At 44.5% G+C, this 16,597-nt stretch overlaps 1 protein-coding gene across 1 annotated transcript in view; it reads left to right on the top strand.

Moving 5' to 3' along the window:
* The window catches only part of LOC119171493 (zinc metalloproteinase/disintegrin-like), a 112,664-nt gene extending 96,883 nt beyond the window's left edge, over positions 1 to 15,781 (top strand). Inside the window, exons 5-8 of the mRNA XM_075891999.1 lie at positions 3,082 to 3,222; positions 12,668 to 12,818; positions 15,128 to 15,244; positions 15,711 to 15,781. Coding sequence (XP_075748114.1) covers positions 3,082 to 3,222; positions 12,668 to 12,818; positions 15,128 to 15,244; positions 15,711 to 15,746 — 445 coding nt within the window. The 3' untranslated portion in view covers positions 15,747 to 15,781. The remainder of the gene's footprint in view (positions 1 to 3,081; positions 3,223 to 12,667; positions 12,819 to 15,127; positions 15,245 to 15,710) is intronic.
* Positions 15,782 to 16,597: the final 816 nt, after the last annotated feature.

Raw genomic sequence — 16,597 nt, 5'->3', positions numbered from 1 at the left:
ATTAGGTATTATGGGACGCGAAAAGACGACATAAATAAATGACACGTCTAAACATGATGATCATAACCTGCGTATCATGTAACAACATGACAAGGTCCCACACTGATGAGACGCTCGTGGCCAATTCGCTAGCTTCACCTATGCCGAATTTGGTATTGCATCACATGAATGGATGACGAAGGTATGTGACTGGTGCAAGCAATATAATCATGAGATGTGTGTCATGTAAGAAAACGACTACATGCCACAATAAAGGCAACTATACACTTCGCCGTAACCCGGTGCGCGTGCGTGCCGGCGTTTGTTTCATTGCGTCATGCCGGCTATGCCACGCCAGGCGCCGATATTCCCCTGGTAGAGATCAGTGGATTTGCCCACTGACCTCCATTGTGCATCTGTCTGTCATATACTGGCAGGCACGCGCTGCGTTGCTTTGACGCATGCCCGTTTGAGCGCACACGGCGTCCCTCCGTCAAAGAGAGGCAGACGCGGTGCTGTATAAGTAACGTCATCGGCGCGAAAAGCAGCATGTCGCGTATCACGCGGGGAATCGCTTGCTAGATTAAGTGCCGACCGGTTGTGCCCTTGCGATCTCCGGCGTCAGCGTAGTTCTGGCCGACTGGGCTCGCCCTACGTTATCTCCTGGCGCTGAACTTCGACGACGGTGTAGCTCTGACCAACTGGACTTGCTCTACGCCATCTCCTGACGTCGACAAGAGCTCTCGCATGTGTTACCCCGTCCTCGGACTCCTGTGACCGTGTTTACATCTTTCCTATCTCTTCTATCCCTTCGATTTGTCGTCGCTCGCTCTGGCTTTCCTCATCTCCCTTTCTATCTCTCTACACCATTATTTCTATCCTTTTAATCCCTCCTCACCCCCATCCCTTGTGAGCTACTGCTGAGGTGTCGCAACCTGATGAAGACAGTTGCGAGGCTCACTTTTCTTTTCTTTTCCTTCTTCTAAACAGAAACACTCCCCCCCCCCCCCCATCCCGCATATCACGCTGCTTGCCACCGGGCCGCACCGACGGACGCTGGTCACGCCAGTCGCGTTTCGCTAGCGTGGCCGCACGCTGCAGCCGCACGCGCAGCCGCACGCGTCTACTTTGCGTTGGAGTATATTAGGCCCTTCATGACGCGCCCGCCACCTTTGCGCTAGCTCCACATGTACTAAATTTGGTATCACGTGAAGTGAATAGACGACCAAGGTAAATCACACGTCCAAACCTGATAATCATAATATGCGTTTCATATAAAACATGACTACATGCTACGTTCATAGCGTCCTTACAGCCATTTAACTAGTTGCACGTATACCAAATGTGATATTACGTGACGTGAATAGACGACGAATGTAGACACGTCCAAACATGATAATCATCATATGTATGTCATGTAAAACATCAGTACATGCTACGCTCATAACACGCTCAGGGCCGTTTCGCTAGAATCATATACACCAAAGTTGGTATCAGGTGACGTTAATAGATAACAAAGGTAAGTGAAACGTCGAAACATGATAACTATGACACGGAACTTATGTACGGCATAACCTACCCCCGTCTCGTAACGTTGTGCTGATTTTAAATGACCCAACAACCTTTCTCATTCGTGCTGTTTAAAAAAAATTATGTTCACGAACGTCAATAACACTCAACAGAACATTTTCTTCTCACACATACTCTAACGATGATGACAAAACAGACGTCATTTACATGAACATAGATATGAGATCACGTTTAAAGAACATGTACATTCGATGGTTTCGCATATCATCGATTCCCACTGTACGTAGGATCTGTCAATTTTTTTATGCGAAGCATTTCTTAGTGAACTTCGGTGACCTTGAGCGTATCTATCTATCTATCTATCTATCTATCTATCTATCTATCTATCTATCTATCTATCTATCTATCTATCTATCTATCTGTCTGTCTATCTATCTATCTATCTATCTATCTATCTATCTATCTATCTATCTATCTATCTATCTATCTATCTATCTATCTATCTAGCCACCTATGACTTCTAGCTTTCCTGGCCACTTCAATATTAGTATCAATATCAAACTAGGTATCGCATTACATGACTGTATGATGAGCATATTTGGCTTGTCATAACATGAAAATCATGACATGTATGTCATGAAGTCATGATTTAAATCTGAATTTCCTGTTGCTTTTGCGGTGGTTTCGTTCACATGACATCTTGCGAAACTGGTATGGTATGACATGATGGCATGGCTAATACAAGCGAAAGACTGTAACATGAAAATTATGACATGCGTGTCATGTAACAACATTACATGCCACGCTCATGATGCGCTCGCGGGCGTATCGCTAGCTTCGCTCATACCAAATTTGGTAATACGGGACGTGAATGGATGACAAAGGTACGAGTCTCGGGCAAACATGATAAATATTAGGCGCGTGTCATATAACAACATGACTTCATGCGGCGCTCATGATGCGTTCGCCGCCATTTCGCTAGATTCAAACGTACGAAATTTGGTATTACAAGACGTGAACCGGTGACATACGTAATGACACATCCAAACATGATAATCATGACATACGTGTCATGTAACAACATTACTACATACCACACTGATGAGGTTCTCGTGTCAGTTTAGCTAGCTTCACATATGCCTAATTAGGTATTGCGTCACGCGCATGGATGAGATGCGTGTCGTTTGAGAACATGATTACAGGCCGCAGTCAAGGTGCCAATACTGTTCGACGGGACCCCGCACGCGTGCGCACCGGTGTTGCCACGCCAGGTGCCGGTCCCGCCATATACTCGCAGGCGCACGCCGCGATGCGTTGCTTTACGTATGTGCGTTTCAGCGCATCCGGCGTCCCTATCTAAACATAGTAATCATAATAATCCAAACAAATAATAATCTAAACATCATAATAATCTAAACATAATAATCATGACATGGAAGTCATGTACAGCACAATTTACCTACATCTCCTAACGTTGTCTTGATTTTAATATGACATATCAACCTTTCTCATTCGTGCTTCGCATATCATCGATTCCCACTGTACGTGGAATCTGTGAATTTTTTTTTTCAGCCTAGGTTCTCCGCATGATGGAAGCGAGAGCTCCAGAAGTTGCTCAGCAGGTGACGGCCACGTAATGACGCCTTCTTTGGTTTTTGAGCCACATCCTGTGTGGTCTGAGTGCAGCAAAAACGCCATAGAAGTATTTTTGCGGTGAGTCGCTACACGAAAATTTACTTAAAGTTTTCGTAAAAATGCAACTTGTACACTTAAATTGTAAACCAACGTGACTTGCCGCTATAGGGCACCGCGCATTTTCGGGCCTCCTTGTGGGGTAGAATCTGCGGATGAAATGACAAACGACCAACACGTGTCTATAAGTAGGTTCATAGTTGTAATGTTATCTAAGTTTTCCTACCCTTTTATTCAGTGTTCTTAGGAACAATGGTGAAGAGCTTGATGAATGTGCACAAGTGCATGAATTTATCAGGAAACTTTGAAATGGCCTGCCATATAACATGAGAAGGTGGCCAAACAATTCAGTAGATTTATTTATTGCTATGGGGGGTTAACGTCCCAAAAGCACGATATGATTATTACAGACGCCTTAGTGGAGGACACTGGAATTTCCCACCACCTGTAATTATTTAAGGTGCACCGAAGTGTGAGCATACGGGCTTGCAGCAATTTCGCCTCCTTCGAAAATGAGATTCGATCCCGCGACCTGTGGGTCAACGGGCAATCACGTTCAGTGGGTCTACTGCGTAGGACGAAAAAGCTAGTACACGTAGGAAAAAGGAATTTCTTTAGGATGAACGTTTTATCCACTTAAGCTCTTTGTTCATGAAATTATTCTCATGATGTAGTTGATCATCTTGGCCCATGCAACCTATTGTAGCAGCAGTGCTCTACAAAAATACGTAACGTCGTACTTTGTGCAACACCATTTTGATGTATTTTAGCCGACCTCAACTGTTTAGCAACCTTCCTGTAGACGTACACGTATTAATTAATGGCTATAGCAAGCTCATCGGACGCTAGGAGTATCTTCATACGTTTCTTGGTTACAAAAGGACCACTAATCACCTTGCCATTATGTGAATAATTGAGAATAGCCAACGTGTAGAGTCTGCTAAAACCACCAGCGCGGTAGGAGACCCTGCGTGCGTTGTCTATCGGCACTTCGATCATCTGGGTAAGCAGTGTGGTACCCCATTTCTCATCAAGCATAATTATTCCGCAGCTGTTTTCAGCTTCAGGCAAGGTCTTGACGTCCCCACTTGGGGACATAAGTCTCAGTCGGCGAAAGCTCTGCCGGACTTCCAATGAAGTTGTTACCAACCAGTCATTTTCCAGCTTGATGATATTCATCGACTACTTCCATCCTTACAGCTTCCAAAGAGGGTTGGGAGTTACAGTGTTTTTTTTCTCTATTCAGTGAATGGTCCCTTGTTTACATAGCATTGTGAGTCAAGTGTGTCACCATTCGTCAGTACAGCATCTATGCCGTAGTATTTGCTTTTTAGGAAACAAAATTTGTTTCCTTGATCGAAACAAAAGCAATATCTTTTACCCTTCGGTTGAATCTTTTTTATGGTTGAAAAATACCAATGCCATCTATTCGTAGCATCGTCATTCCCCTTCTTCTCTCAAGTTTTCATGTGATGGTTAGAAGTGATAACGATTACAGCAACGGGCTTTTGTATAACCACAGTGACAACTGTCACAGCCTTGCGGCTTCAAGGCAACCGAAGACACCGCAATCTCTTGCAGAAAATAGCTGGTTCCATCTCCCAGAAAACTTGGTGTTGTACCTTGATGTTACGTAAAGGATACCAACAGCTGAATTTTCCAGAGTGCAAATTTATGCACTCTATACACTTCTAGCGTTTTGCAGGCATTATATCCTATTAGAAAAACAGCGTTTCCAGCATGATGGCAGACCTTTTTCTGGCACAAGTGCACGCTGAAAACAATTGTACACGCTAGTATTTACTGACACATCGCTGATCGCACTGTCACATAGCTGGGTCGCACTGGTAGGGGTGCTGGCTAGACTGCTTTGATGCTGGTGCGCACAGGGAATGCTGGAAGCACTGTAATTTTCACTGGAGTGTGCAGATGCACACTGGAGCACGCACTCTTTCTACCAGCGCCGCATGCACCTTTATGTACCGTGTGCAGTAGTCTGTTCCGGTATTGTTGAATATAAAACACTTGATTTGATGGCGCTCATAAATGCTTACCCTAACAGACCACGAGCATGCCTCACAATTTCGCATAACACACATCTTGATCATAATCTGGGATATGTGATATGACTGTCATTGCTAATGTTTTCCTTTGGAATGAGAAGAAAAATGCCGTAATAACAAGAAGCAGCCAACGCTGAAGATTTCCCTTACTAGCACGCTTTATTTTATTAATTCTCGCAGTGTCAATAACAAGAGAATTCTCGCGGTGCGCGTGCGCTGCAGCAAATAATGCATGTTTTTTTTTCATGTCATCCGCGCATTGCATATACCGATTTTGAATCAGTGACGTATGGTTGTAACAATTCCTTGTTGCAGTGTTTATAATCCAGGAGATAGTAGACACTCCTAACACAAACAACCAATCGTTTACGCAGCAACTACATGTGTATGAGCTCTCTCGATGCTGAAAAAGGTTATCGAGCGAAGGTAAAGAAACAGCTGCCATCAGATACCACCGCGCCGAAAATGTATGCCTGGTAATGTTTTTCCTTCTACTTACTCATGTAACAGTTAATAATGTTCCGAAGCTCAAATGCAGAAACTTGAAGCATCGGAACTGAGGTGCTTCTAGAGTGGCCTTATCCTGCGCTCCGTCCCAGCGAGCATTGGGCCTATCGTGCTGGCCACATCACTTTACATGTTACAGGCAATTTTAGCTTTGAGTACATGCAGTTATAAAGTGAAAGAGCAACTGTAACGTATAGTTTAGACATCCGTGAGCCTAAATTATACATTTTGACTTGTGTGTGATGCCCGCATAAGGAGCGACGACGACTGATCGAACGCAGGCTGTAACCAAAAGCTGCCGGATGCAGTAGCTGGTACTTCTCTGATTCGTAAGAACATGCAATTTTCTGTTGGCAATTTGGTACGCCCAAGTGAATTAACACACCGGCATACTTTTTCAGCCAATTGCGATAGTATTTTCTTGGGTGGTTTTTTTAGTTGTATGTGTCGATATAACTGCCCATCTGTACTCTGGCACGCCAACAGTATACTGCCAGTGGAGGCCAGTGAAACAGCTGTCGCTCAATATCGCCCCACCAGAAATGCATTTCTGGAAATGCTTGCCCTTCTTAATTCAAGTACAGTTTAGGTAGCAAGCAAAAATGTTGCCAAACTCAAACACAGGAGCTTCAAGCATTGCTACTCTGCCCAGGGCCCAGTCCCATCGAGTGCACCATCCCAGCACGGCTCTGTGTCGTCCGCGCTGCATTTTGCGAGTGCGTGTGCGACGTTGGCCGTTTTAAACAACGGAATGAACGGCACATTGCAGAAGTCATGGCACGTTCTCTTGCTTTGTGCGCAGCTGCGCAATTAAGAGGTTGGTCTCCATCGTGTCTCAGAATTAAGGAGTCAACACGCAACAGCACGCGTGTGTACACGCTCAAGGGGAACTGAATTTGCACGCTGTGTTTCAATAAGCGTCGGACTCTTGTTGCCGAAGCACGGGATATATCAGTAGCTTTGCATGCCTAGTCGACTGCGAACGATGACGTGTTTTGCGGAGAACAGAACGCAGTTGCAGCAGGTGGCTCGCTTGCCTTTTCTGATCGTGTCCGATAGTGTCTCGGAAGTAGAGAGTCTAGCTCTCTGCACTGCTGATCGTGCCGCGTTGGCCACGCGTGACGACGGCGACGCTTCTAGCTGTATCAGCACAAGACGCATCCTTTGGGCTCGTGTGTATATGAAGAATGAATATTCGAATGCAGGAAAATTCGGGTACGTCGATGATGCTACAGCTATACACGCCCAGAAGGCTACTTTGTGATCACTGCTGGAGCGAACTAAGCGTGACTCGCTCATATATCTGTAAATCAGACCCTGCCCAGCGAAACCTCGTCGCCAGCAGGGCCCTACCACAATAAGCACAAAGGACGGAAATTTCAAACATTGAGAGTTTATTGTTTCTAAGCTTGATAATTAGTTTCATGTTTACTCCATAATCCTGTGACACAATCAAAAACAATTTTTTTAATTGCGCAGGTGTGCAAACAGCAAGAAAACGCACTCGGACTTATGGAATGCGCTGTTTATTCCGGTAATTAGAACAGCCAACGTCGCCCACGCACTCGCTAACAATCCACGTCACACACACACTCGTGAAATGCACGGCGGACGACACAGTCATTAAAGCCCAAACTCCATAAGCGCGAAAATGCACGCGACAGCGACGAGCGACGCTATGAGCGACGAAACAGGGCGTTCGCGCGACGTGTCGCGTGCTCGTTTTCGCGCGATTGCTCGGTTCTCCAGATTTGGAAACCGTCGCTCATCGCCCGGAAGTGCTGGGCTCAAGCAGCCAATAGCGAAAAACCGGAAAAGACGAAGACTACATAGGTGCACGTGACCCTGCCCGAGTCACGTATGCGCAACAAGAAATAACGCAATGTTTATTAAGCATGCGCATATAAAAAATGCTGCAAGGCAATAATAAACACTTTCCGTTCCATTACACAACAATATATCTTATTTTTAAATTGGAAACCGCTCGCTACGCGGTTTTCTTGGTGCGAGTTGACGGCCTCATGCCAGCAACAGTGGAATTCGCTCGCCGAAGCCGTCGCGTGAATGAGGTTTGCCTGCGCTAGCGACTGATCGCGCGACGCCGATCTACGTCGCGTCGCTCGTCGCTGTCGCGTGCATTTTCGCGCTTATGGAGTTTGGGCCTGATTCCTTCATTCGGAGCATGGTAGAGACCGACCTTTTAATTGCACAGCTGCGCATACAGCAGCAGAACGCAACCTGACTTCTGGAACGCGCCAGTCAATCCGCTACTGAAAACAGCCAACGCCACACACGCACTCGCAAAATGCTCGGTGGATGTCCCAGCCATTGATTCCTTTATTCTGAGCAAGGTCGAGACCAACCTCTTAATTGTACAGCTGCGCACACAGCAGCAGAATGCAGCCCTACGTCTGGAACGCGCTGGTCATTCCGTTAATGAAAACGGCGATCATCACTCACGCAATCGCAAAATGCACCGAGCCCTCACGGGGAAGGCTCAAATACAGGGGCGAATTTCTTAGCTATATTTGGCGGTAGTCTCGGTAACTGACTTTTAGATCTGCCAATTGATTTATGCAGCGCCTAAGAGAACCTTGCCAGAACAACTGTACCCTGTCAACCTAAATGAACAATTTATTCTCGTGTGCGATGTCCACACAAGGAGTGACGACGGTCGATGTGTCATGCTTTGAGTAATGCAGGCTGTAATCGAAAGCTGCCGGGTGCAAGAACCGGTAATTCTTGCAATTTTATGTAATAAAACGCATTTTTCAACGGGTTCTTTGGTACACCTTAGTGAACTAACTCACTGGCATACATTATCAGCGGAATGTGTTAGTATTTTCTTGGGCGGTTCTTTAGTTGTAGGAGTGCCTCCTCTAGAAAGATGTCTGCGACGTCACACGCATTCCCATGGGGACGGGAGGTTCCTCGTGGTTCAGTGCTTTCGCCGCTAACAGAGCTCACAGCCGAGACTATTACTTCCGTTGGATTCGGAAGTGATGCCATAAAAAAGACACGACCATGTTGCCTCCGAGACGGCAGTACACCCTGTTTTGATATCGGAGGCTGCAAGGTTTAAAGCGGATGCCGCAACGAGCGCTTGCCGCCGAAATTATTTGGGGGGGGGGGGAGGGAGGAGAAAACAGGAGAGGGCTCGGAACCAGCTCTTCGATCAGCTCTACTCGAACGCATCTTTTTAAAGACGGCGTTGGTTGTAGGTATTGATAAAGGCGACATTATGGCCTAGCGTACTGCCATAAGGTCGCTTGCGCGAGAAAATTACACAATACTCAATCCTGCTCGCACATATTCATCAAGCAAGTCATTATACATTCTCTGTGCATATTGACCGGCGGCAAAAGGAAGAAATGATTATCAAAGAAAATTAAATGGGCCGTAACAGCCGGCAATCTGTGGCTGCTCCTACAGTTCATTTGATATTGTTTCGAGTTTAGATGTCAAATCCTGATAAAAACTTTGTGCTGTTGCCAATATCCGCATATCATTCAGTGGCCGAAAGCAGTTAGTTATAGCCGAACAAAGACGCAATTGGAAAGGAATGTCTAGTCTATGTTTACAATGCGACTTGTAAACATGAAGCCGAAAAGCATGTTTATAGGTTGAATAGTCGCTTTACTAGCAGCTAGACACGATCTGGCGTGGTGTAGGGGGCAAGGTACGTGGTTGAGAATCATAAAGTGGTGAGTTTATATCCTGTTAGAGCAGACGTTCGTTTTTATGCGCCAATGCACTCTATAACATTTTTATTGATATATTCATTTAGAGCGAATACGCACCCCCCTTTTAACGCTGTAAATTCGTTTCGCGCAGTGTTCCCAGTGCCTCTCATAATATGCCGCTCCAGTATTCTAGTACCCAGCGTGATCCTGGGTCAATAATCAGGTATGGCACTGGACGCCGGTACTTAGTGGCACTGGTTTTAATGGTTAAGAAAAAAAATTCCTCAGTCAACCAGATTCCTTTTCTGCATATACAGCTCGACTTTCAGTGGTATCATGAGAGCTTGTTTTATATTCAAGGTCAACAAAACAGTGAAGCGAGGGATAGATACATGCACGCTAGTATCAGCACTGAAAAAGCCCTGTGCCCAGCGCGTTAACTAAAGGTTTTTTATTCACTCTTACAGTTATTAAATCATCGTGCGAAATGCAATTTTTGCAAAAGAAGACACGATACCGTGAAACACCAGATGGGATTGACAAACCTGTGATCCTTCCGCACAAGTCAAAGTTGGCCCACAAACCCAAGAACACTGGGGACGTATTCGGCATAATTGTGTTGTTGCCTTCGCAAAATAGGCTTAGCAGGATGTATCGTATTGTTAACCAGAGCTCTCGACACAAGAAGAAATGTGAAATCAGTCATGAACGGAAGTTGCAGAAGTATTTGCCATTTGCTGTCTGGTGAAAAATTCTGTTCTCGTGTAGTGCATTACAAATAGTACAGATGACACCGTGTATTAACACTCCATTGAAGAAACAAAGCTATACTTTGAAGAGTTTGGCTAATTAAAATATATATATGCACCTTCTCTTATGCGAGAACTTTTTGCGCAGTACTAAGACTATTCATATGTGTTGGCACGAGATTACCATAGAGGTAGCGGAACTCTTTCATAAGGTTCAGGAAAAAAAAACCGTCTAAGACCCGCTCCAGTTGATCTTTTGGACAAAGAATTGGATTTTTTACGGCACATGTTTTCACAGGTCCATCATTTTTAGAGAAGAGAGGAGTAGTAATACAGGTCACAAGTATCTGCAGGTTCACAATTCACAATTTGTCTGAGAAATGCACGAGAAATCGTTCAAGTGCAGGTGTATTCACTTCTTATTTATCATAGCCGAACAATATTCTCTCACGCACAAAGTACATATATATATATATATATATATATATATATATATATATATATATATATATATATATATATATATATATATATATATATATATATATATATATATATATATATATATATTGTGAAGAAGAAAGAGCGTCGTTGGCAAGCAACATCGCCACCGCTTGGGTACTGGGTGCTGGGCTTCGCTCGCTCGGCTCGTGCTGATCATCGCCGGCATCTGCTTGACCGTTGCTCTTGCACGATCGTGTTTCTTCGTAGGACCACCGTCGCAGCAGTCGTCAATAAACCCTTTTTCAATTGGTGGAAGGTGCTGACATTCCCCGTCGCCTGAACCTGGGTGCTGCCATTCGCCGTCGCCTGAACCTGGAGCTGCGCAACCGAACGCTACCTCCCATCATGGCTACCAACAACGCGCAACCTGGCTCTTCCACTCCATCCCCCAGCAACCCCGGCGTTCTTCGTTTGCGAGAGCCCAAGGTCTTTAGCGGAGCTGATGAGACCGACGTGGAAGACTGGTTCGCTAACTATGAACTGGTGAGCGCTAACAACAGGTGGGATGACGCGGACAAATTGACTTACGTCATCTTTTACCTCACTGACGTGGCCGAAATGTGGTATAATAACCACAAAAACGACATCACGACGTGGTCCATCTTTAAAACCTTGTTTGCTGACGTTTTTGGCCGACCCGCAGTCCGCAAGTCCAGAGCCGAACAACGCTTGCGGACTCGCGCACAAAAGCCAACGGAATCTTTCACCAGCTACATCGAAGACATTATTGGTCTTTGCAACCGTGTGAACACCACCATGCTCGAGTCGGAGAAGATTCAACACATCCTCAAAGGGATAAATGACGGTGCATATCAGCTGCTCCTGGCCCGCAATCCTGCCACCGTTGCGGAACTTGTCACTTTGTGTCAAAGTTTCGACGAGTTGAGCGAAGCCCAGCACCCAGTACCCAAGCGGTGGCGATGTTGCTTGCCAACGACGCTCTTTCTTCTTCACAATTTATATATATATATATATATATATATGCGTGTGTGTGTCTTTTTCTCGTAAGATTAAAGAGAAAATTTTTTTTACAATTCTTCGCAGATTATGCCGGGTGTTTGTGGGACAAAAGTATTACGGAATGCATCATACCCGTTGGGGCTTATTTTGATCACACAGACCATAAATATATGGAGAATTGTGAGGAAGTGGTAAATGCAGATTTATTGAGTTTCAATTTGTGTCCAAAACGAGGGAGGTTATTTCCACGAAATTAAAATTAAACGTCCTGCCTAAACATAGTAGAGAAGCTAAGAAGCATTGATATTGACACATATAAGTGATTCTAGAAAACACACTTGAAACCTAGCACAAACAAAAACACACACACATTGAGACCTAGCAAATATGTTTAAGTGTAGCTATAAAATTATCAGCAGAAATTGTCTTTAAGCTGTTTGTACAATGTAACGGAATGCAATAAAAGTGCCTACTGAGGTGAAAATAACGAATACATGGTCTCAAAGTGACCGGAAATTTTCGCAGCAATAGGGAAAATTGGAATGCTTGTCAGAAGAAAAAAAGTTTGCGATAAAGTATGCGCTTTGTGGTACATTGTCAATGACAAAGTGCTCTAACTCTTTTAGATTGGTATGCGGCGGTGAAGGACACTTTAGGTTAAAATCAACCTTATTCCAAAAAAAGATTTGCTCTTAGAGTTCAGTATGGAGTGACCTAATAAGTATTTACCTTAGGCATGATAAAATGGCTACTTAATACATTCATATACTTGCACTGGGTGTGGTGTAGCGACACAGTTGTCAAGACGCGTTCGAATAAAAATTGAGCTGATGCTTATGTTATTACCTAGATATAGCCCTTAGAAAAAAATTCACACTATTCAGGATTGGAAAAATTACAAAAGTATGTCTATTCTGAAAAAAGAACAATTCCTGGAATATCATGAATGTTTCAAACATGAAGCAGTTTTAATTATTACTTACCTGTCGCACTTTTGCAGCAAACCAGCCGCGCTTTGCTTGTTCCGGCGTAGATGCCCAGAAACCACCATCGCAGGGGAAGCCGGTTCTAGAGTGGACCCTGATGAAGAGATAAAGAAATTACAGTGTATGGTGAAAATGAATGAAAATGATGAGTTTCTTAATGCAACGGTAAGAACCCACTTTTGCATCTAGCTACACCACTTAAGTACAATAAGTGACTTGTCAATTGAGAGAGTTCGAGTACGCTTGCTTAAGAGGTAAAGCCAAGGTTTTTATTTTAGAACAAAACTTGTTAGTAGTTACGCAAGCAGAATAGACGAGGTTATTGAACGGCAACTGTACTGTAAAAAGCCGAGTATGCTCAAGCAACCCTGGGCTGAGTTGTCGCTGCTCAAAAACAGTTAAAGAAAAACGCAAAAACGTTGCCCTGCTGATGGTGCAACTGTAAAAGAAGATTGAACGTGAGATTTTTCATTTGAATCTGGACATTTTGTTTGCTCCAGGAGGTGTGCATGCCACCCCACCATGGTTGCGTAGGAGCTAAGGTACTCGGCAGCTGACCCGCCGATCGCGGGATCGAATCCCGGATTTGGCGGCTGCATTTCCGATGGAGGCGGAAATGTTGTAGGCCCGTTTGTTCAGATTTGGGTGCACGGTAAAGAAACCCAGGTGGCCGCAATCTCCGGAGCCTTCCACTACGGTGGCTCTCATAATCAAATGGTGGTTTTGGGATGTTAAATCATACATATTAATCAATCGAGGTGTGCATACTGGCCAAGCGCAATGAACTTCTTAGGCACAATCAATGTATATGTGGGGTTTAACGTCCCAAAACCGCCATATGATTATGAGAGATGCCATAGTGGAGCGCTTATGAGAGATACCATCGCAGAGCACTCATTTCTCTCGCTCTTACAGTTCGAAATTATTCACTTGGTATTAGCGATTCGAAACTGCCTTCTACAATTATGGAGCGAGTAGGGTGTACAATACAGCCATCTACCTCCTTCTGGCGCATCCCCCGCAACTAGACACTGCTTTATTATAGATTCCCGCACACAAGGGTCTTGCCGGTAACGAAGCGGCTCACGCCAACGCCCGAGAATTTACGTTCCAGGCGCAGGCGCTGTAAGAGCCAAGCTCCGTTTCGATGACGGCACCATCTGCTGCGCGGAATCGCCTTCTAACATTTCATGACGTCTGTAATCACTACCGCCTCGGCCGTTTAACCTTACCGCCGCTAATGTCGAATTCCCCACGAAGTCGCGAAGTACTCTGGTCACAGCTGCAGATTCGCACCTTTGCCTCCCCCTACAATCTTCACCTCATGTACCCATCTCTTCACCCGTCTTTCTCTTCTAAATACTGCTCTGCGCGAATAGCAAATCTTAATCATACTGTAACGCACAATAAAAGAGTACACCTTAATGAAGCGAAGTAGTTAGGGCGAACTTGTGCCCAAGAAACTGACGACTCCAAGTTTATGTGTCCATTTCAGCCAATGTGTCCAGACGCCGTAGAGGAATGCCCTGGAAACTCCGACTACCTGGGGTGCTTTAATGTGCACCCAAATCTGAGAACACAAGCCTAGAACATTTCCGCCTCCATCAGAAATTCAGTCGCCACAGCCGGGATTAGATCCCGCGACCTGCGGGTCAGCAGCCGAGTACCTTAGCCACTAGACCACTGCGGCGGGGCACCATTTGAAGTGCATAACTTTTCATTCTTCTAGGCATTTGCACCACACATGCTTCTCAATGCCTAAGATAAACGAGAAACGGGTTTTTATGCTTACCATTCTCAAGTCTCACAAACAAAATTGTGAAAAAAAAGGCTTAGGTAGCATTTGTTTACGACCGCTGGTGCTGCGCCGTCGTCGTTTTGATGGTGGCGACGCCTCACGGCGCGGACGTGAAGCTTTCACATTTTCCTAACGTTGCGTCGCTGTTCCCAGCGTGCGCGCTCGTCAACGATACGTTGGAGTATATTGAGCCCTTCATGATGCGCTCGTGGCCATTTTACTAGCTCCACATATACCAAATTTGGTGTTACATGGCATCCTTGAATGATAAAAGTATTTGACTGGTGCAAACATGAAGATCCCGACACGCGTGTCATGTAAGAACATGATAACCTACCGTGCTCATAGCATGCTCGTGGCCGTTTCACTAGCTCCACATATACTAAATTTGGGATCACGTGACGTGAATAGATGATGAAGGTAAACGACACATTCAAAAAATGATAATCATGACAAGTAAGTCATGTAAGCATCATTTACCTCCACCTCGTAGCATTGTGCAGATTTTAAAGTGACATAATTTGCGTAACGGAGCATCATAACTGTGAATGAATACGAATGAATCATTTTTATTTTAAGTGGCGCAGTTTCCTTCAGGCTATGATAATAAACGCACTCGCCAAATTTTGAAGTGGGGTAACCTAATTTGAGTGTGCATATCTTATTGTTGACACAGGTTATTGATTCGTGCATACTGACTTGCTATGTTACCCTGCAAAGCACAAACCAGATTGGATCTTTCGAAAGAAGTGCTCCGAATGGGATGCAATGCAACGTGAATGGCGTATGCAAGGTAATATACCTCATTGGAGAAATCCACAAGCTATGATTAGGGAATAGTTTCGTATTAAAAATCGGTTTGCAGTGTTGCAAAAAAAAAATAGGGGGTGAAGAAACGCATGGCGGTACATGTGTCCTTGTGTGTGTCCACAACTTCTGAAGTACACTCGTGCTCAGAAAACCAGTTCAAAATAGGTAATCATCAATGATGTATGGATAAGAACAGTAATACGAAAAGTACCTATTATCACCTTAATTGCCCCGTGAATAAAGAAACGCTACATTTCTTGAATCTACAATATAAGTAGAAACACTTTTTTGTAAATTTTTCTTCTATAATTGCTCTATAAGTGGCTGTGTGCTTATGATGTCACATGTAACTTATCTGTTATTTTGATTACAGTAAACATTCCTGAATAATATACAGTGAATCAACAGCAGCATTAAACAATGTCACATGGATCTCTTTCTTTTTTCAGGAATGCCAAGAAGGAATATGCACATTTAAAGTTTAAAGCTTGCCTCTTAAATAAAAAAAAACTTTGCTCAATGTACTTCGTCGGTGGCTATTATTAACAAAGAGACAAATCTTGATTAATTGATATGCGGGCTGTCGGATCCCAAAACCACCATATGATTATGAGAGATGCCGTAGTGGAGGGCTGCGGAAGTTTTGACCACCTGGGGTTTTTCAACGTGCACCCAAATCTAAGCACACGGGCCTACAATACTTCCACCTCCATCGGAAATGCAGACACCGCAGCCGGGATTCGATCCCGCGACCTGCGGGTCAGCAGCCGAGTACCTTAGCCACTAGACCACCAGGGCGGGCAAAGCGGCAAAATCTTGATTTATGGAACGATGATTGAAAACCTTTATCGAAAATTGTAAGGTGTTGGACATAGCACGCGTCGTGCTTCTCCCATGTTAAAACAGTCAGGCCATGCACGACTGTAGCACGACATCATTGGTGCTTTAGATATTAGTTTACGGCAAGTATTGGAGGTCTTTATAGGAAATCACCACTTGTTTGATTTGTCATTGCCCCATAACTAGGGACTACGCCAGAGCATTTGGTGTTGCCTTTGATGGTTGTTACTTTCTGTAATGTTACCACCTCAAGCACAGCTACAAATAGTGCTTTATGTGTTGATTGCTATGGTCAACACTGTTAAGGAGTGTACTTCGCACTAAGTGAATGCGCGCATGTCATAAAACCATATAATGTGGTATCTAACCACATCTTCGGTTTAGTTGGCAGCGGTGGATTTCCTCGAAAAGTGGCCAATAATCCTCCTCTTGTAGTTCAGTCAATTACAGCTTTTATATATAAACCCCTCCTACCCTTATTAACTCATTGATAGTA

Source organism: Rhipicephalus microplus, chromosome 4, assembly GCF_043290135.1.
Source record: "Rhipicephalus microplus isolate Deutch F79 chromosome 4, USDA_Rmic, whole genome shotgun sequence".
NCBI classification, from domain to species: domain Eukaryota; kingdom Metazoa; phylum Arthropoda; class Arachnida; order Ixodida; family Ixodidae; genus Rhipicephalus; species Rhipicephalus microplus.
This window is presented reverse-complemented; position numbering and strand designations above follow the sequence as displayed.